The following is a 23690-nucleotide window of genomic DNA, read 5'->3' on the forward strand; positions in this document are numbered from 1 at the left end:
AATTTTGAGGTAGTTAATATCGAGGCAATGGCGGCGAATAGGAGTCTGCCGTGGGCACACTATATGAAATGAAATGTATGTGAGATCTAAAGCGACTCTAAGCAACCTAAGGTGCTCCTGACCACTGCTCCAACATTGACCTAGATTTTAAACTCATGTTAGGTCATTTTAGTATGTAATAGGAACTGACAGATTGACGAGTAATAATCACGTCAACATACTTATGAGATGATATTAAATAAATAAATAAACCTGGACAATTAACACAGCGCAATCTTATCGGTATGTGGGATGTTATGAGTACTAGACAACTGATGGAAATAATTAGATATATTTTGTAAATACATATTGTACAAAATCAATAAAGTTTTAAATAAATATACATAGAACGCACCCAGACCGATACAAATAATGATACTCATAAATGTTTGCACCGTACGAGGAATCGAACCCACGACCATCAAAAGTAAAGCGGTGTGCTAAACCGTCCGACGCCGTTAAGTAACATAAGTACTCATCTCATCATAAACATAAGATCACGAGATAAATGTTACACGATCACGCGACATATACATAGGTATATATGTAATCTTGTTTTCTATTTAGGATTCATTTGTACCAACTAAGATAGGATATATCTAGACTGATGTATCATGAGTATCAGACTTACTTTTGATGTAGGTAGGTACTTGATTAAAATCAAATCGAATAGATAACATATAACTGATTATTTATTTACTAGCTGTGATTTAAAGAAATCAATTTTCCGCTATCGAAACATGTTTCAATTATTCTAGGCTCCTATTCAACCTAATACATATAGATACATCAATCATAATTATAAGTACAAAATATATTAGTTTATATTAGACAACGGCGGCGACTTTGTTTTATACTATGTACCTACCTAAAGATTATGAATTATTAATTTTCACGTACCTAAATACAATTACAAAAATCAGGATATGTCGATGACAGTAATTCTTTTTCTTCAGTCATACACGTCATGTTGACAGGGTGGTGGTTTTTTTATGACGTTAGAAGTGGATAATGTATGTGGTTCTCCTTATTGGGTACGTATGTACGTAGTTATTAATTACTAATCAAATAAGTAGAACAAAATTACTAATCAAGACAAAACAAACATTACGTCAGCAAGTATGTAACTAGCGGTCATTAAATGACAACTAGGTTATTTTTTTTTTTGATCTCGTTCCATTTGTTTTCATTGCCTGCAAATACTACAGCGATGAAGGATCATAAGATTTGAGGAAGAGAGCAATAATAGTATAACCGTATTGTAGCAAATATTCCTATAAATATAAGATGTAAATAAACAAATTAATTATAAAAAATTACAGAGACTTTAGTGGACAAACATACATTATTACGTCGTAAGTAAAGTAGCTAACGAAGCTACTAAATAGTGGTAATTAAAGGACACGAGGTCGGATTAGTGTGACATGTTACGAATTATGACCGGACAGCTATGTTTTTATAATGGAATAGATATGTACATAACTACTGTGTGGGTTATAGTTATGGGAATCCTCGTGGTATGAACCTATAACTCTAAACATTTTCCTGTTTGCACGCAATGTAGAATGAACAAGTACAAAACATTTTCAATTAAGCAGGTAAGTAAAATCATTTTCATATTTTAAAGGAAATACCCGTTAGGTACAGACCTACATATTTACCTCAAATAATTATCAGGTGACATTTATGTATATAAAATGTATTTTTATTAAAATATTAATAAATTATTTATATGTGTAGAGATAGATACGGTTTCTAAATATCCGTTTCTTATCTTGCCTTATAATTTCTTTTTTTTCTTCACTGTCATATTTTCGTACTTGTAATATCCATCGTCCAACATTCATGTACTTATGGACGATAGACTAATGCTACTGACTGATGTATCGTTTGTAACGCAAAATAGTTATTGGAGTATCACGCTTGATCGTTGATCGCTATCAACGATAGCAGATCATGAGTAGAATGGATGATAGGATAAGAATTTCACAATCGGGTGGAGAGATTCAAAGTATTTGCATAAAAATAATGTGATTATAGTAACGGTATTTGGTAAGGGTGGTATCAAAAAAGTCGACCCTCTTTACGAAGCGGAATAAAAGAGGAAAACAAAAAGAAATTAACAGATTACTCTGCATAAATAAGAATATACTCTGTTTACTCATTCCTAAAATAAAGAAGTAAAATTCATTGTTACATTCCAGAGTTCAAAATGAGTCCAGTCATTCATAAATAGTAATTTATATATAGGTATTTTTTTTAAATAGACATTAAAAAAATTACTACCAGCTGTGCCAGTTAATCCATCGTGGCAAATTTATCAGAAATTAATGACTTTGGTGCCGGAAATAAATGACAGGAGCATAGCACCGACTACACGTGCAATATACATAGATATTCGTGATACATATATATTAGAATAGTTTGTGTAAATTCAGAATAATGTTCGAAATTTTATTAGTTTTCACTCTTTTGAGTAATAAAATTACGCATTACTACTCATAATATATTTATAACATTTCTCAAAATGCATGTTGACCAGGTTAGTCTTCTTTAACATATCTACTGAAATGCTTGGGCTCTTTAGGACAATGATGTTTCAATGAGAGCTGATTAATTTAGAAGCATAAGGGTCATATATCACATTATACGGTATAAACAACTTTAATTGAAATAAAATAATTATGTATTTCTAAGATCTTTATAACATACACAATAAATTGGAAAAATAAAGGCACTTTGAGTAAGTTCCTGGGTGTAGTGTGGGTAGAATAATAATGAAGGGACGTTATAATAAAAATATATGTATTACACTGAAGAAATATCATGTAGGAAATCAAGATATGTATGTTGTACCTATAATATGGAATTACATTTATAACTTTCACACACACGACAATACATGAAATAAGACCGTTATTTAGTCATCGATAATATATGTAGCTTTGTAATAACGCTAATGTACATTTATATTAAATTTCTGATTATTGCCAGTTATATGATTACGGTATTTACCTACAGTTTAAATATTGATTAATATTCTATATAAAAATATTGAAATTTTTATGCGACAGAAGATGACCTAACCTAAATGAATAAAATACTTTAACTTGGAAAAAAATCTACTCAAAGGAGCTAAATTAAATTTATTTGAATAAACATTATTTCTATTATATTCTATAAAATGTAGGTACTCACCAAAATTTAAAATAAATTAATATATATTAGCCTCATTACCAACGAACACATAAAAATACGAAATAGAAACGTTCTATTTTCAAATAACTTTGTGTGACGAATGTTTTTGACGAGAATAAAAGAACACTGGTTGACTGTTGGTGACACTCCACCACAAACTAAAAAGATATTACTATGTATCGCACAAATTTACCACACGTGCAGCGAGCGGCCTAGGCCTGCGCGATATAAAGTAAACACTGAACAGTAGGTATACACTGCCCAAAATAATTTACAAATTACCGATAAAGTATTGAATTACGTATATTTATGTACAATGATGAATGGAGATGCAAATTGTATGTTTCTATTTCATTGTAATGTAAATCTATATACTATTTATTAAAAATGGAAACACATAAACAAATTAATTATTAGACATGAGTATTGCCTACTGACGTATTATTGTAATGTTTCTTACATACTTGTATCATGACATCATACAAGTTTGTAAAATCTTGTTTATGTTTTAATCTAGAAGAGTAAAGAGGGACGGAGCAATCTTTAGCACAAAATATAGGTAATTAATTAATATCTTGCCTATAGTGCTGTAAAGAGCCGAGTGTGATATAGAATGGAGTTGGCTGCTTATGATGCTAATGTATTCAAAATTACGCTGTCCAGATGATTAAATAAGAATAGCATTTATGTACGTATTAGTAGATTTGACGTTTAAAAAGCGACTTCGACTTTATGCTATGAGAAAACAATCATTAAAATATGTTCAGTTTGTATAATGTTATACGTTGTTATTAGTGAGCACGACTTCTAATTGTAGGCGTCGCTAACGTTCAAGGAGTGCCATGGATAGCACAGTAGCTAGCCCCGGATACATTTTCTATTTCTGTCAGAAAGCACTAGAAACTCTTGATCTTTGAAACAGTTTTTGTCAGTGTAATCTTAAACGTAAGTCATCATATTGTATTATATATATATTAGTACGCATATATATGAATGAAATGATATGGAATTATGTATGTATACCTAATAGTTATTCTACAAATGGCATTTAACATAAATGTACCGATAACATTTATCTGTGAAAATTCAAGTGACGTGTTCCACTTCTTCTCATTAGCGTTCCCTTGGGAAAGAAATATATTTCCATTAAATAAAATCTATTCTTTTTCCATAGAGCTATCTGAGTCTATGGGTTGTACAACGACAATCGTAGTAAAATAGAATAGAATAGAAAATAATTTATTCAAATAAACTCAATTTTGGCACTTTTTAATAGTCTTTTTTTTAATCTACCATTCATTCGGATTTTCAAGAATAACGACAAAGAAACTTGCGTGTTGCTTTTTTAAATTATTCACATATTTCAACTTGCAACTGTACATTTTCAAGTTGAAAATCAGTCGTAGTGATTAGAGCGGATCTGTCCCTACAAGCAGCACTCGTTCACGTGTATGACGAAAGTAGTTGCTGAGTTAGTTAGTTGATTTGGTAGTATGATACTATCAAATCTAGTAGTCATCTAAAACAATACTTTAATTATTTTTCATATATGAACTATTTATTTTGTCATTCATCAAAACAGTGTCAGGTGGTCAAAATATAGAATATCTACTTACAAACATACCAAACATAGTTGTTTACGGGACTGTCATCACTTCAATTATGATAGGTGATGTTTTTATCTAACTTATGTATTATAGTATTATAGGTAGGTAAGTAGGTACTCTTGTTTATCAGATTACGAAAAGTCCATTCATATAATTAGAGTGCCTCATTTTTATAGTGGTTGAGCTCGTTGCCTTATTTTCGGTGGTCGCGTCTTCGATTATACCACGATACAAATATAGTCAAATATTTGTTATAGGCGTGTATGTACTTTCTTCGTTTTTCTTTTATTTATTTATTTAGTTAAGTCTTCTTGTATTTCCTAGTATACTGTGTGTACATGTATATTTTTTTCGTTGTTTATTTCATTTTTTTGTTAGTTTTAGGCCACATTGTATTAAAATTTACATTAATTAAGAGTTTTGGAATTGTAATCAATGAAAAGTATCATGCTTTTCTTAAGAACTATTAAATAATAGACTCTACATTTTTATATATATATACTCAACCAGCTGACTACTGGTTTTAACGCTGTTTGTCAAAAACCCAATAGACGGCCACTTAAATAGGAGTTTGTTACATGGCTGTGTACTGGTGAAAGTCAAAAATATATCTATATCTGTTATTATGATACTACAAAGAAGAAAAACTATGATTGATCAGGAATTGTAAAATGCACAAAGAAGTGATTCATCAAAATCAAAACAAAATAAAATTAAAGTTCTCAGTAATATACTTCTATCTCCTGAAACTCGTGACACAGAAACCTGTAAGGAAAGAAGAAGAAAGAAGAAGAAGAACTTGAAATCTTTTTAAATACTGATGTTACAAACTTTCGTGATTTTAATAGATAGGTATTTGATTGTTTGATTAAGATTAAGATGTATGTATAATATTATAAAATAAAACAAGTATTAGGTATAATGCGAAGCCAAAAGGAAACAATTATTATTTATTAAGCAAATTAATTATACGTCAGTACAATAGCTAGAAAACAATAAGTAGGTAGATACATTTCATTATCTATACAAAACAATAACTCAACTGAATTATTTGTGTGTTACTTATAACGCTACCGTGAATAAAAAACTGTTTTTTTTTAAATCACTTCTGGTCTTATTTCCAAGAATATATTATTGTACTATATTATAGACAATTCAATTTTTGTATTACATTCATTTTGAATGCAATGAGTTCGAAATAATATCAATGTTTGAAGATTCTTTACTGTATGTGAGAAGACATAGCCAGAATAAATTATTACGGGTATAGTTTCTGCGAGAATGAAGTGGTACAAATAAACTAATAGAACGTGAGATAGGAACCACACAGTAGAATCTTACCCACAAAATTTATACGTGATAACATCGTAGATGACATGATAAAATTGTTTAAATTTTTGTAAAGAAAAAAGGTTAAATTTTGCAGTAATTAATAGTTGAATGAAAATAGGGTTGACGTACCAAAACAGTTTATTTTTATATTTCCCTAAAACAGGGATTAACTGCCTCTTTTTTACAATAATGACCTTGGTAGAAAAATAATTGTTGGTATGTTGTTGAACACTTATAAGTTTACAATATGAACTTTCCTCACAAAAATGTATTAATATGTTGTTTAATTCAGAGACACAAGTGTACGTACGTAATTTTAAAAAATAAAAAGGAAATAAAGTATAAATTATTTCAAGAAACTTTCAAATCATTGAAAGATTCTTCGAATACTTTATGACTTTATATACTTTATACGGACTACTTATATCTGTGATACGGCACTACCCCGCCGCAGCTGGTAACATTAATCGAATATTTGACATTAATTTGACACCTGTCAATTTAGTCCGAGAGAGGTAATGCTTATTGCACGTGTTTATTTTGATTCCCACATAATTTAAAAGATTTATGTAATTAATATAATATATAAGTGTACTTCAAAATGAAACCAAAAAAAGTTGCACAGAAGCCTTCCTTGTCCTATACAAGTAATAAAAATTATTATAAAACTCCTAAAACTGCCAATCCGGTAAGTAGTAATTACAATGTTATTTTCATTAATTTAATAACCTTTACAACCTATAAACAGATAATCTAGTACCGAGGTCTCGAATTTTATTAATTCATCTTTGTTCCTGCAGAGTCTACAATGCCTTGGGACACCACACATAGAATCATTCAACTACTTGGTTGAAGACGGCTTAAAAGCCGCTGTTGCTGATTTAATACCGGCAGAATTTGATACGCCTGGTGGAGATAGAATAAAAATAGCTATAGAAGAAGCCACTTTCTCTAAACCCAGCATTCCACTTGATGTTGTGGGTATTAAATCGCAGCAAATTTATCCAACAGAATGCAGGCAAAGAGGTGTGACTTACAAAGGTGAATTTAAGATACGATTGATATTGAGTATCAATGGTAAAGAAATGATAATGGATAAGACATTGGGCTACCTACCTATAATGGTTAAGGTGAGATTATATATAAATAGGAAATACTACTGAATTATTATTTTAGGATGGTTTAAAGTACTTAGTATCCATAATGCAGTTGGGCATTACAATATACCCTCTTGGAGTTTTAGTTTTAACATAAATTTACAGTAAATGTAACATAAACCATGACCATGATTATTTGTTTGATTGTTTGATTATTTGTTTCTATTAAATTAATAAAACCTCCTATGTAGATGAAAATATTAAATTGTTATCATACAAAATTAAAAGGTAAAAATATCTTCAAAAGAGGTACCTTTAAAGTCTAATTTGTAAACTGTGTTTCTTCTGTAACTATCACATAGTTTAAACCAATGATTCTCATTATTTTTTTTATTGCACACTTTTACCAATAAAAATTGGCAGCAGAAAGAAAAACCTTTTTCTTTCTGTTCTTTTAATCTAAATATTATTATTTACTTATTATACTTATGATGACTGATGATATTATAAGAAAGGGAGTAAATAATGAGATGATTGCGAACAGGGATGAATGGATGAGAAAAATATATTACGCAGACCCCAAATAAATGGGATAAGGAAGAAGCATATGATGATGACTTATAACATACTATGTAAAATGCTGGTTTGTGTTAATAATTTTAAATGAGCGAAATAATATGTGCTGCGAAAATAACTGTATGATTATTAAGGGCACAGTAATTGAGAGAATCACTGGTTTAGACTTTAAAAAGTTTTGATTAGACACTATATATCTACATTTATAATTTACTGCTAATGTGTTAGATAAATCTTTCAAATAAAATATGTATTTAATCATGAACTGTTGAAACATTAAAAAAAAATTATTTTTTTTTTCAATGAATTTCTCTAAGATTACTTGGGACTGTATGCTAATTGTGTATAATAATCTAAAAATTATTATATCCTGTAGGTTGTTAATAAGTAATAGTATTATTATAGTTTCTGTATTTGTACTAAAATCTTTAAACAAATAAGATGAATTCAGTTCTAGATAAGATTAAAATATGCTGTGGAGTCTTAATTTCCTATTATCCATGCATCTTCTCAGTTCACACCTATTTTATTAATCTGGTTGCTTCTTTCATCTTCTGTTCTCTACCCTTTATTTATTATTGGCTTGGCTTTAATCATAAATGAATATTCTTTTTTAGTCCAAACTGTGCCATTTATCTGGGATGTCACCTGAGGATCTTGTTGAACACAATGAACATGCTGAGGAGTGGGGAGGTTATTTTGTTGTAAAGGTATAGAAATATTTTAATTTTTTATATCTCAACATCTAAACTTGCTAAATTTCTATATAACTAAACTGTAATGCTAATAAAGCTCACTGTACCATATACCTAAAGACCATGTAAGAAATACAAATAAATATTAGGACGAATAAATGAATGAATGAGAAATGGCTAAGTACAGAACAGAACATTATATTACTATTAAAATTTATTTTTACAGGGACATGAGCGGCTAATCCGCATGTTGCTAGCAACTAGGAGGAATTATCCAGTTGCAATCAAACGGCCTTCATGGAAAATGAGAGGCAATTTGTTCACTGAATATGGTATATTTGTGCGCAGTGTTAAAGCTGATCAAACAGTTAGGGTAAGTGTTTCACTTGGCTTCGATTATTTTAAGATTTTGATACATCTTATCAAACACACACTTGTAAAGTATTAGCGTTACATTATTAATACATTATCTACAAATACTTGTAAGTTGTTGGTTACACTGTGTAGACAGTAAGTAATAATACTTTTTCTAGGTTGAATCATTTCAATCTTCAAATTAGTTAGTAGAGTGTTCCATTGTTTTAAGGACAAGAATTAAATATGTAACCAATGTCTTTCTAAATTGACTATATTATGTATGCGCTAGTAGGATATATATATATTTTTATTTTAATACTGATAATTGCCAATCTGATTTTTAGACAATAGTAAAGTAAAAATATGTCAATATACATATATGATATATTGAAATATTTTTTTCATGCTAGCTGAAATATTTGCCATTGTAATATATGATAATGTTTTGTAATATATAGTATACTCTGTTAATCTGAGATAATACAATCTATGTACCAAAAGTCAATTAAATGCATGCATTGTTTAGCTGTAATATGACACTAGCTATTTCCGGTCTGTAATGCGTTTAATACGCCCATGATAAATAGTCTAAAGTATCCTAATACTATAATTGAGGATATGTTCAATCGGTGAATCAAAATTAATTTTAAGCAAGAATTATAACAAAAATTTAAGCATCACATCAATTATTTTATTATAATATTATTAATATTGTAAATACATATAGTATAGTAGTTCTGATACATTAATAATGTGACTGTGCATCTATCTTCTTGAATCCTGTAAGATAAAATATTTTTTGCAGACAAATGTATTACATTTCTTACAAAATGGCACTTGCAAACTGATGTTTGTGCACAACAAAAGGATGTACTTTGCTCCTTTGATTTTGATCCTGAAATGTTTAGTGGATTGGCCAGATCATTATATCTACAGATTACTTTTGCATGGAAAGAAAAATGATTTGTATTATGTGAAGTGAGTATAATCAACTTGTTCATAGTTTTCTTATGTTTGAATTGTTATATGGAACTAGATACTTTAAAAAAATATGCGACGTTATTGGTGTGTTAGTAATGAAGATAATAAAGCTGACTTGCTAGAGAAGTACAATTTTATTGTAAAACCAAAATGTAGCAGTAAACCACTAGGTGTTCTTGGCCATCGGAATTTAATGATTAAATATTAACTAATTATATAGCTTAAAAAAACCAAAAATGTATTGAAAATGCTCTTTAAATACATTTTTGTTTTTTCTTTAACAAAAAAGAAGGCTTTTTTACTTTTGATTACATAGTTGCATCCAAAACATGCTCCGAGAGCTGCACGAGGAAGAACTCCACACATCAGAAGAATGTCTTTCATATCTAGGACGCATGTTCAGACCAAAACTATATGAGCTTCCACTTTGGTGTACTGATGAAGAGGCAGCCGTTTACCTGCTAAACCAAAGTCTGATGATTCACCTACCAAATCATAAGGACAAGTTTTACAGTCTTGTTTTTATGGCACAAAAGCTATTTGATTTGGTGCAGAATAAATGCAAAGTAAGTACTTGCTCGAAGTCTTGGACTTTCAAAATATGCCATCTATCCTTACGAGCTGTCTTTACAGTGCATAGTTTTTCATTCGTAATCATGAAATAAGCAGAAAACTAAACTATAAAGGTAGACAAAGATGGCGAGAAGTAATTGTAATGGCAAACAAGCTGACAGCCCACCTCATGGTAAGATGCCTGCCTGTCGCCTGATATCATCAGCAATGAACAGCTCCCCAGATAGCACGTTATCATGTGACACCCGTGCACCACCCATGCTTTGCCTCATAATTTCACTACCATATGTAACGTTATAACCGAAACAGTTTACAAAGCAAACTGTTTGGCTGAAATAGGTAGAATTGAGGTACTCTCGCAAAAATAAAACAGTAGTGCCAAAAGGAAGGATGTATGTTTTTAAAATGTGTTTCACGCATTTGCGTTGCAATAAATATTGAATGGCTTCGATTTTTCCAATCACTGCTATGTAAATAGTTTGTAAATAATATTGGTGTATTGTTAACAGGTGGAAGGTGCTGATTCTGTAATGACACAAGAGTTGGTATTAGGAGGCCACTTGTACCTTCAGATATTGAAGGAACGGCTGCAGTCTATAATCGTTGGGTTAAAGTTTCAGTTTCGTAGAAAAGGTTCGACCAAAAATCTCGAAATTTCTACGGTAATTTCTTTCTCTACTATTTTTCATTCTCTACAAAACATTCTATTATAATATGTAAAGTTTTTTAGTTTAAACTAGGTGTATCTAGAGGAGCTGTATTAGTAGAATGTATTTTTTTTTGTATATTACTGTATAATACACAGTTAAGTTATATATTAGTTTATCAACCTCAAACACAGTACAATATTATGGGACATACTATCATAAATAATGGTCGCTTAAACCGAAGTCACACTAAACAGTTATATATTCTTTGTACCTTACTATGAATCCAAAATTTTTCATAACATTGTCGTCGTTAAAAACGGTTAGTCGTTATAAGCGAAGTCTTTACATTTGAATTCTACTGTATATAAATAAATAGTGACGACATGATCTCGACAGTACTATTCGGGTCTGTTATCGCTGTACCAATATTGCATCACTGAGTTTTCAATATAGTCGGTATTCTAGTTATATAAAAAAGTAGTAAAATGTAGAAAATGGATGTCCGTAGACTCAACTCTCTCAAATGATACGCATGACCGGCAACCTGGAGACTAAGATGGAAATGTTCTTAGCCACGGGAAACGCGCCATCCAGCAATGTAAATCTCACTCAATACAAGGGGCTTACCATCGTCGCTGAGAACATCAACAGATTACGATATATGTCGCATTTCAAGTGAGTATCATTTGAGTAATTTCATTACACATCATCATATTTCCATACAGTTTGCTGATAACTTAATTAACTACATTGCATATTATCAGAATGAAATTGGTATTGAGTAATCTTATAATATTAACTCAAGACAGTTCATACAGCGTCATTTAGTACCAAGCTATGCTTAGTCATGTTCAATAAATTAATATTTATTAACATATATTATTATTATTAATTATATTATAATATATATTAATATTTTATAAATACTTAGTTACTTTTTTTTAATGTATACTTAATCTACTTAGAAAATACCCAGACCATTACAGAAAATCATACTCACGAACATAAATGTTTGCATCGTACGAGAAATCGAACTCTCATCCATCTAAAGTAAAGAGGTGTGCTAAATTGTAAGACCACTGAGGGAGTCAACTTTAATAAAGATATTGGTCACATTCATAAACTAGTAGCGTCCTCGACGAGTCCTCAAAGAGGCGTATGAAACGCCTCTTTGGTGGTAATCAAATGACAACAATAAATGAAGTATTTATACGACGCTATCAAATATTTCGTTAAAGAATTCATTAATAAAATTAAATTAAAAGAATAATTATTTCCCCTCTTTTGGTCATTTGTATGTGTAACTATTAGTACAAAGTTAATTCGTTAAGTGTAATGCCGAGCGCACACGATCCATCAGGCGCAAGAGGGGAGATATTCCCCGCGCAGACTACCTACGTTTGAGCATAATAATTACAATTTTGCGCGATATATTTGTCAATTCATGGCTAATATTTACATTTAAGATCATATATTCAAGATCACATTATACATATGTATGTTTTCTCGATTCTGGAATATAAGTATAATGAAGAATATCCCGCAGGTCTATCCACCGCGGATCATTCTTCATGGAGATGCGTACGACTGAGGCGCGACAGCTGTTGCCCGACGCGTGGGGCTTCGTGTGTCCGGTGCACACGCCTGACGGTGCGCCCTGTGGCCTGCTTAACCATCTCACCATGACTGCACAGGTACGAAGCAACTCTCAACGCCCATACCGACCCAACGATATACAGTTCCATCCTGTGATAGTGAATTTTGTAATAAATCTTTTTTATATCATATTCTTATAATCATAATATCTCAGGATACATACGGCGTCATCTGATATAAATACATTGTTATTTTTTTAAATACATAGGAAACACTCAGACCCATTCAAGCAATCATATTCACGAATACAAATGTCTGCGCCGTGTGAGGAATCAAACCCGCGACGTAAGGCAGTGTGTTATACCGCTAGACCTCCGAGACTGTACAATATATAAACTAATATACGTAGAGTTTACTATTATAAATTAGACCTAAATTACGCACAAGTCTCGTAAGTTACAATTTAGTAAACACAAAAAAAAACATCGTGACAATTTATTTTCTGACTGCCTCTCCTGTGATAATAATCTTCAGAATATACCGACCGAAATGTGCACATAGAAAGTGTTGAGTTCACCACGCCAGAGACAGCTGAATGCAACTGATTATTTTCTATTTAGGTGAAAAAGGTCTATTGCTTTATCTTTCTTACTATATATACTTTTTTAAATTCTGGTTTCGATTTTATGAACTTTATAATAATTTCCATAATTAACAGGTATCGCAGAATCCTGATCCAAAGCAAATAGAGTCACTAATATACGTGTTGGAAAGAAGCGGTAAGTTTCATTTATTATACCATACATTTGTTAGTAATGGAGATTAGTGACCTCATTATACCATGCAGCCAGCAATATACCATGTCGACCTCCATGCGTTCTCCCTGAAAACCATCGTGGTTCATTTTCTCTTATTCTTTTTCAACGTCATTCTTATCTTATCATCGTCCATTTTTAATTAAAAAAAAAAAGAGTGCAGTAATCCTAAATGAGAATAAAAAAAAATCATTGCAGGGATGGAACCAATAAGCGTAATAGCGCAGACGCCAATCGCTTATGATGTTTACAAATACCCTGTGTTCCTCGATGGGCGACTACTCGGGTACCTGGCTGAGGACATAGTTGTCAAGTCGATTACATACCTTCGCAGCCTCAAGGTCAAGGGCGAGCAGATCCCCATCACTACCGAGATCGTCCTTATACCGAAGAAACAAGTGGGTTCTTAACTTGCAAGTAACTTGCAACTTCTTATTTTTATACACAACTTTCAAACTCTGATTCAACCAGACGATTATCACCCTCCATTACAGGTGAGAATTCCAACTACTAATAATTTTAAGCCGTTTCCAACAAAGTCATATGTTAAATATTGTTATGAGAGAGCAAATTATGTGACAATAAGTAATGAAATCTTAAATATTGAATGGAATAACCTCTTATCAAAATTAAATACAGAAGATGCTGTCAGTATGTTTTACGAAAAAATTTACGACATAATTAAGAAACATGTACCCACAAAAACTGTTAAACCCTTTAAATTCCCTGTCTGGTTTACATCTGAACTTATTAGATTATATGAAAAAAAAAATCGTGCTTGGATAACCATGAAAAAATTCAACTCGGAATCTAATCATAATGTTTTTTCAATATACAGGAGACAATTCAAAATGAAGTCAGAACAATGTTATAATAAATATATGAAACATATTGAAGACAATATGAAAGTAAATAGTAAATATCTTTGGACCTATATTCGCAATCGTGATAATAATTCAGACATACCCAATTCGGTCTTATATAATAACTCAGAGGCAAACACACCTGAAGAGGTATGTGCTTCTTTCTCCACATTTTTTCAATCTACATTTGAAAAGTCTGCTGTTTCTGAAAATTTTGATATAGTTGACATCGCCATTGATGAACGTTTAACACCTGATAATGTTATCAACAATCTTGAAATCTTAGAGAAGGTTGTACTTGTAGGTTTAAAGAGTATAGATATTAGTAAAGGTGTTGGAATAGATAGTGTTCATGGATATTTCTTAAAAAATACTGCCGCTGTTATTTGTAAACCTGTGTGCCACATATTTAATAAATGTTTGCGTGATGGAATGTTCCCTAGGATATGGAAAACAGCTAGAATTGTACCTGTACACAAAGGTGGCTCAAAACAGAATGTAGAAAACTATAGGCCGATTTCCATTCTTCCCACCTGTCAAAACTTTACGAAAGACTAGTTCATAAAGCAATATATCCCAGTCTCCATAATGTAATTTTGAACCAACAGCATGGTTTTGTTCAACGTCGATCTACAGTAACAAATTTACTTGTTTATACTAACTATTTATTTGATGGGCTGGACAATAACAAACAAATAGACTGCATATATACTGATTTTCGCAAGGCTGACAGAATCGATCACAGAATGTTACTAGAAAAAATAGCGTTTTGTGGTATAAGAGGAAACCTCTGGTGATGGTTCAAGTCTTATATTTCTAATAGAACTCAAAAGTTGTTATTAAGGGATTTGAATCTCAATGTGTACAAGTTACCTCAGGAGTTCCCCAAGGATCCATTCTTGGCCCCCTTTTATTTATACTATTTATAAATGACATTAATACATGTTTTAAGCATTGCAATTTTCTTTTATATGCTGATGACTTAAAATTATATTATACTATTAACAATATAGAAGACCATGTTAAATTTCAAGAAGATTTAAATCGTTTTACAAATTACTGCAATAATAACAAACTTGAACTTAGTGTGAATAAATGTAAAGCCATCACATTTACAAAGAAAATAAAAATTAGCAACTACCCATATTCACTCTGTAACACAATACTAACTAAAGTTAACGACATCAAGGATCTTGGAATAATTCTTGATTCTAAACTACATCTTGATTTACACATAGAGAGTATAATTAATAAGGCTTATAAAATGTACGGGTTCATAATGAGATCAGGTACTAGGTTTAGAAACTGTTCTACATATATTCATCTGTTTCAGTCATTAGTAAGATCACAGTTAGAATACGCAGTGACCGTATGGAATCCCCATTATGATAAATATAAGAATAAACTAGAAATGGTTCAAAAGAAGTTCCTCAGACGTATACATTTTATGTTTTTTCGTAGAAGACTATCCTATAATGATCTAATAAACATTATAAATTGCTGAGCTTGAGCTTAAGACGCTCTCAATTACAATGTATGCTGCTTTATGATATCTGTAATAACAAATATGATTGTTTAGATATGTCATCAAGTATATATTACAACATACCCCCCAGAGTTGAAATGAGAACATCATGCCCCCATAGACTCTTTTCGATTAAAGCAAGTCGAACTAATGGTTCAAACCTATTACTCGCATTTTGCAGTCGTACAATGATAACTTTAATGAATTGGATATATTCAAATTGTCATATATAGGTTTTAGAAGGTCAGTAATTAATAAAAAAGTCTTACGTATACTATAATCACATTGAATCATAATATAAAAAATCCCTTGTCACACTGATGTACACACATACATACGCGCGCACCAACACACACACACACCCACACTACACTCATATGTACAAACACACATTCGCACATACAAATGATTTTTCCTCGTATCTTTAGTAAAACCTGTAACACACATATCTCATATCTCTTTTCCTCATTCAACCCACTACATATACACCATCATAATTATAAGTAGAAAATATATTAGCTTGTATGCGTTTAGTATGTATGCGACCCACATATCTTAATACTTTAATATAATTTGTGATCATGCATGTTGGGTTTACAATAACATAGTACGTAGAAAATGTAAAATAATTATAAGTTTCCTAATTGTGAACCTGTTTTTGATCCTAAATAAATAAATAAAAAAAAAAAAAAAAAACTTTACTGCACAAATGATAACCTTGTCGCATTTTCTCTTTTCTTTTTCGTTGTCTTAACTAATCGAATGAAACAGAAGACTGCTATTAACGCACTCACGTATATTTATGCACTACAAATGCGTGGTACGGCAGGCACACATATATACATAATATAAACTATAGGGCAAATAGAGATATAGGATGGCGATACATTTTCGAAAAGAAAATGTAGACGTGTCAAGTGTTGCGTTCACGACGTCATTTTATTATGACTCATTTAGAAAACAAATGTAAACATATACGCATCAGATTTTAAAACGGAAACTGTACCTATAATCATCCGTTGTCGTCTACTACTAGGGTTGCGAACTACACTGTTTAAAGAGTATTGTACTGTTTTTCACTAAATTATGCTTTTTACTGTTGAACAAAAATAAAGTATAAAAAATACTGTTTTCAGCATCAAAACCTCAGCACTTACTGAAAGAGTTTTTTTTAGTAATTAATGCTAAGTGGTGAGATGATAGAAATAGAGCATCTATTAATTAATTTAATAAAAATAAGCTCCTAATATATTTTTATTTCAATTACGATTTTGGTGAGACGTATCAAGTTTTTCAAAAAAATTGTAAATTCGTAAGATGTGCGATGAGAATCTCTAAAAATATGTATTTAAAACAAAAAATATATAAGATTCTGTTCATTTTTCTAAAATAATGTTTAATATACTTCACAGACCAGAATATACTTTATTTCTTGTAAAGTAGTTGGCAAGCCTATCTACTACAATACTGTAGCGTCCTGTTTATTAGGAGGTCATGACAAACCATTGATAAACTAATTATATAAAATTTTATAATGAATAGATTTGTTCGCAATACGCGGGCGTGTTCCTGTTCACGACCGAGGCTCGCATGATGCGGCCCGTCATCAACTTGGTAACAGGAAGCTTGGAGCTGATAGGCACGTTGGAGCAGGTGTACTTAGATATTGCAGTCACGAAGGAGGAAATCTATAAAGGTAGGAACCGAAAGTAATACAACATATGTGCGTGAAATCTGAAAGAGTCCTTTTAAAAATATTCTAAATTGTTGTGTGTATAACAGCAGGAAATGTAACCACAAATTATTTATTTAAAATTTATAAGTAAATTTTCTACGTTAATATATTTGTTTTTTTATTTTTTACATTAATTTTAATTAATTAACAACAAAAAACATCTGTTCAAAACAGCAACACACAAGTTTCAAGTGCTCATTCTTCTTGTGATGGATCTGCTTTCCGAATGAGTGGTAGAATCAAAAATATAACTATTCAAACTTAAAACTTGTGTTGAATTTATTTGAATAAAGATTATTTCTATTCTATTCTTAACATTTAGACATCGGATCTCTCGCCATACTCTAAATGGGTAGGCTCTTGAGGATTAATAAAGTAATATATTTTTTTATGTAAATGACCAATCTGATGGTAAAAACTGTCGCCTGTAAAATATATATGTACAGCACCACAGACATCACTTTATTATTTGACGACAGTGATACCACTGTATACATATCATGTAATTTCACTACCTTAAACCACCGCTTACAAAGGAAGCAGCATGAGACAGATGCCAACATCGACGATTTTTTTTTCAAAATTTACTTCAGTCAAAAATTGTTTAGTATGTTGAGGTTTGATTAGTATATTTAATTACTGTAATAATACCGGTTTTCAATTATTTTAGGCCTAACAACTCATTTGGAACTGTCAAAAACAGCTTTCATGAGCAATTTAGCGCAACTGATCCCAATGCCAGACTGCAACCAATCACCGCGGTGAGTATATTTTTAAATTACATAATATTAATATAAATAAATATACATTGTTTTATGGGTAATAATGGAATGGTGCACCCGCATGCGCTAACGGTTTACGCTGGCGGGGCACCAGTGGAGACACCAGTTAGCCTATCTTGACGAATCCACCAAGAATTTATCACGATGGTTTCCAGGGGAACCGCATGGAGGTCAACCTGAGATGGTACAAACAATGGGGTCATCAGTCCACATTACTAACAAGCCCCGGATTAATACCAGCTGCTGAATTTTACCATCGCATTAACAACCAGAAGCCAAAATAGCATTCTGATCATCTGGGTGAATGGCGGTCCTCCACTGTGAGCTTATTTTGCCACGCACAATCACATTTTTTTTTGTGGATTGTGGATTCATTCATCATTCATGGAAGGTGATCCTTCCATGAATGATATTTACGAATCGATACGACATTGAAACCTTCAGGAAAAGAGCTTATTCCTTCAAGACAACGCAGTTGCTATTCCAATTGTATTGCTGGTGCTCACGAGCAGCGGTAATCATTTATCATCAGGTGATCTGCAAGCTCGTTTGTCCCCTAAGCTATAAAATATCCACAAACAGATTATTTTTGCGTGATATTTGCAGTAATATGTACCAGTGTCAAATGGGTAAGCAGACAATGGGTACCCCAGTCCACATATGGGATAAGTTGGGCCCTGGCAAACTGTTTCGGCTGCAGACTCCAGCGACGCCGCTATTTCGGCCCGCGCACTACGACAACATCGGTCTCGACGACTATCCTCTCGGCACCAACGCCATCGTCGCTGTCATCTCTTACTCGGTACGTACTTGAATGACATATTTTATCCTATCTCCCTTGTGCTAAGAGATAAAATGTAATTTTTTTTTGTTTTCTAGTTTGTATGTTTAGATATAGCAGTTTTTTTATGGATAATAATAGAATGGGGCAGGTCCATGCGCTAACAATTTACGCTGACGGAGCAGTGGAGGATAATAAGATGAACATGACGTCAGGTCAAATGGATTGAAGCTGAAATTAGTATTTTATTCTTAGAATAATGTCTGGTACTGAGATTACGACCCTTTTTGTTATGCTGTAGCTCACACATAACGATTACAATAAATCTCAAATTAATCCTAAGTCGAATGTAAAGATAATAATAAACAATATAACCCAAGAAAACTCGCACAGCGCCGTTTAGTACCAATTTAAGCAGAGATTGTACTGTTGGTACCAAACAACTGAAACATTGACATAGGAAACAAAGGTTGTCTGTAACAAAGGTTCTCATTCGACACGTTCTTGACACGATTGTGGTAACATACGATCTATGTGTCTGTTTAACAGATATTGTTATTGTTCTATTTTCTAGGGTTATGACATGGAAGACGCAATGATAATCAACAAATCAGCGTACGAACGGGGCTTCGCGGCTGGTTACATTTACAAGTCAGAATTCGCGTACCTGCCTAACATGACTTCGTTCTTTCAACGCGATCCTAACAAGCCGGAACTCAATGACTACATGGACGTGGATGGATTACCACCAGTCGGTGCCAGGATACAATACAATGATCCGTATTACTGGTAAGATTATATTTATAATACACAAATACTGTTTTTAAATGTAAACAAGCTGACGACTCACCTGATTGAGCATATTACTATTTATATGATATTCCAAGAAAATATTATTTTTGTTCTTATAACAATTGAGTCAATTGCGAAATTGTATACCGATACCATATATATAATTTTATAATTGTTATTGCCATACTTCTAATCAAATGTAAATTTATAAATATAATACAATATTTCATATAGTGGTTATGAAATTAAATGAATTATTTTTAATTAGCCTTCTAGCGTCATCAATAACCAAACCTGAACTCCTAGCTCTAGTAGGCCTAGTTCCCTAGGTATACAATGCAAAATAGGTTAAACCAATGTTTTCTTTTTAGTTACTTTAATACTGAGAAAAGTCAATTCAACGTATGTCGGTATCACGGCAAAGAGGAGGTGTTTGTGGAGAGTGTGAGACTTTGTGGAGACCTTAGTTTCAAGACTGCGACTAAAGCTTGCATCGTGATGAGAACACAGGTCGGTAGACATTTTTTTTATTATCTAATTAGATTTTGTTTTTTTTTTGTTACAAAACATGTCAACCACCTTACATCCAATCTAATTATAACATTAAAATATGCGTCAGGAACAAATTAATTAAAAACTATCTTTGTACTAACTGTTTTCAACAGGAATTGTACATAGTTGAAATAATGCAGTATAATACACTCTTTAGGGGAATCTACGTCTGCTCAAATAAAAATTATAGTTATAGTAGCAATAAACACATTTTCAGCGTAATCCAACTGTAGGCGACAAATTCGCATCTCGCGCTGGCCAAAAGGGTATCTGTTCCCAACGTTGGGCGGCCGAGGACCTCCCGTTCACGGAATCTGGGCTCATACCTGATATACTGTTCAACCCTCACGGCTTCCCGTCGCGCATGACCATCGCTATGATGATCGAGTGTATGGCTGGCAAAGCGGCCAGTGTGCACGGACATGTAAGTATTAATATTTTATTTTCATCCACATTCAAATAAAATTCAAACTCCTGTTCACTTACTTAAATGTTTATAGATTTACTAGCTGTGTCCGCGGTTTCACCCGTGTGGATTTTATAGTCTAAATGTTATTCGGATGCATAAGCTATATTATTGTAAAGTTTTATTAAAATCCATTCAGTACATTTTACGTGAAAGATTTTTTTTATAATTATTATTGGCATTAAAAATACATACAACCCAAAATTTTCACCCTCCTATGACAAACCCTTAATTTTTAATAGCAATTTTAATTTATATGGCAAAACAATGTTTGCGGGTTGCAGCTAGTACTACGTATATTTTCAGGTGCACGATGCGACCCCGTTCCGATTCAACGAGAAGGATACAGCAATAGGATACTTCGGGCGACTGCTGGAGGCAGCCGGGTATGATTACTATGGCACTGAGCGCGTCTACAGCGGCGTGGACGGCCGCGAGATGGAGGCCGACGTGTTCTTCGGCGTCGTACACTATCAGCGGCTGCGGCACATGGTCTCCGACAAGTGGCAGGTAAACAAGGGAATCTAAAAATAGACTCGTTGGTCTAGTGGTTTAGCCCCCTATTCTGATGGTCGCGGGATCCATTCCTTGTACGGTACAATTATTTGTAAACATGAGTATGATTGTTTGTATCGGTCTTTTTTCTATGTATATTTATGTGCGTATTTACAAAAAGTATCTAAGTATTTATATCAGTTGTCTAATACCCATAACATAAGCTCCGCTTTAGAACTTTAGAATGTGCAGTTCGCGATAGTTTTTCGATCGAATTCAAATGATTGCGCGTGAAATTGTGGATCTGCTTGCGCTCGACGCACTGCGTGCGCAACGTATAAAAAACGAGTCGACTTCTTGTTACTACTATACTATTTTTAAATAAGGCTGAAAAAACAGTTATATTTTTTTTCACATATCACAGATATCCACTTGTAAAGCAGAGCTGGTACTAGACAAATGTTAGACGTGTATATAAATGTAACATATATATGTGTACCGAAAAAACAGCATCTATTTAAATAAATAAACAAAGTAAGTTCCCATTACTAACAATTCCCTCTCCTTGCATCGTTTGTGGTACGTTAGGTGCGGACGACGGGTGCAGTGGATGCGCTGACGCGACAACCTGTGAAGGGACGTCGGCGTGGTGGTGGCGTGAGGCTCGGTGAGATGGAGAGAGATGCACTGCTGTCTCACGGCGCCTCATTCCTGCTGCAGGACCGCTTACTGCATTGTTCCGATGAAAGTCAGGTACTAGCACACCCGACTGATTAGAATAGAATAGAATAGAATAGAATAGAAAATCATTTATTCAAATAAACTCACATTGAAGCACTTTTGAATAGTCATTACAATTTTTAATCTACCGCTCGTTCGGAAAGCTGTCTCATCACAAGAAGAACGAGCAAGAAACTTGCGTGTTGCTCTTTTAAATAATTTTATTATTAGTTTACATTTTTAAGTTTAAGTGTGTGAATACAAACCACCAATTAGCACTAATTCTATTAAATACTCAAATAGAAATAATATTGAATATATAACCAACTGGTTAAACAATTAATAAGAGGAAATCAGTCATAGTGATTAGAGCAGACCAGTCCCTACAAGCAGCACCCGTTCAAGTTCAAGTTCAAAAAAACTTAAAGAAAAATTGTCAACAAGTATGGCACTAATTCTTATGTAAAGTTTAGTTACGCAAAGTTATTTCCCGCCCTAAAAGGCTTACAACCCAGCTACCCTCAGAGTTGAAGGAGGATTACGTTATTATACGTGCATTATTATAGGTACATTTGTTTGTGTTTTTAAAACTTTTACAGATTGAACTAGTACTCAAACTTACGCCCTATATATTTGTAGTCTTCTGTACGTATACCTAATATAGTAGGGTAGTTTCTTCCCTTTTTAATTAATTTTAATGTGTTTAATGTCCTCTCTTTGTAGAGTGCATCTTCTATTGAGTGTTGAACTTCAAACACAATACAGGGTGTATTCATGATATATCCGGAGGGGGACAAATGGGGTGTGGAATTTTTTCCACTAACTAATTGCCACATAGTTTATATTAGCTCTGAGCCGCCATTGTCGCAGGCATATGCTCGCGTTAGCATTCTACAGTGAGGGTAGTCCTTGGCCTAGATGTGCCCATTTCAAAACATGTGACATTCGCACATATAAAAATGTATTTATTATACTATTTTGAAGATATACTTGGATGTGAATGTTCTAAATATTTTAACATATTTTATACTTACATAAATATATATTGAATACGATATAACGAAAAATAAATAAGTATATTTCAATTTTTTAAAATAAATTTTATTTCAGGCAATTCTGTGTACAAAGTGCGGTACACTACTGGGTCCAATAGTGGGCAAGATTGAGGGGAGCAAGGACACCTGCCGACTGTGTCAGGAGGGCAACCTGGTTACAGTCTCCATACCTTACATATTCAAATTATTTGTAACACAACTAGCAGCTGTTAATATTAATATTAAGATTAATTGTAATACTAATTTAGCAATAAAAAGTTGTTAATCAAGTACAATCCTATTAAAATACATTAATACTAGTTTTATTTTGTTTCGTTCTCTTGTAAATAGTGTATGTATAAAACAAAGTGCCTGTTTTCGTATCGTGTATATACGTAATGGATGGATTTTGATACTGTTTTCACCACT

The 23690-nt window shown here is 32.5% G+C and overlaps 1 protein-coding gene across 2 annotated transcripts; it reads left to right on the forward strand.

The window, feature by feature from the left end:
• The first annotated feature begins 6692 nt into the window (after positions 1 to 6692).
• Positions 6693 to 23557, forward strand: LOC131841279 (DNA-directed RNA polymerase I subunit RPA2). Of its 2 annotated transcripts, none has more exons than XM_059189574.1 (20): positions 6693 to 6864; positions 6977 to 7306; positions 8467 to 8559; positions 8771 to 8917; positions 9707 to 9879; positions 10199 to 10448; positions 10965 to 11117; positions 11614 to 11780; positions 12652 to 12799; positions 13420 to 13480; positions 13715 to 13914; positions 17447 to 17600; positions 18310 to 18400; positions 19028 to 19223; positions 19777 to 19991; positions 20366 to 20504; positions 20764 to 20970; positions 21319 to 21522; positions 22096 to 22260; positions 23338 to 23557. In XM_059189574.1, exons 1-20 carry the CDS (start codon positions 6778 to 6780, stop codon positions 23545 to 23547), a joined length of 3390 nt encoding a protein of 1129 aa, XP_059045557.1. In that variant the 5' UTR covers positions 6693 to 6777; the 3' UTR covers positions 23548 to 23557. The 2 variants fall into 2 exon arrangements, with proteins under 2 accessions (XP_059045557.1, XP_059045558.1); XM_059189575.1 differs by having other exon boundaries at positions 6772 to 6864; positions 7188 to 7306.
• Positions 23558 to 23690: the final 133 nt, after the last annotated feature.

The sequence above is a fragment of the Achroia grisella genome, unplaced genomic scaffold, assembly GCF_030625045.1.
Source record: "Achroia grisella isolate CSIRO2021 unplaced genomic scaffold, CSIRO_AGI_Agris_v1 utg1576, whole genome shotgun sequence".
Taxonomy (NCBI): Eukaryota; Metazoa; Arthropoda; class Insecta; order Lepidoptera; family Pyralidae; genus Achroia; species Achroia grisella.

Coding starts and splice junctions, on each gene's coding strand:
- LOC131841279 (XM_059189574.1), top strand. CDS start 6,778: ATGAAACCAAAAAAAGTTGCACAGAAGCCTTCCTTGTCCTATACAAGT. Junction 11,118..11,613: donor AAAATCTCGAAATTTCTACG/GTAATTTCTTTC, acceptor GGATGTCCGTAG/ACTCAACTCTCTCAAATGAT. Junction 21,523..22,095: donor TGGTCTCCGACAAGTGGCAG/GTAAACAAGGGA, acceptor GTGGTACGTTAG/GTGCGGACGACGGGTGCAGT.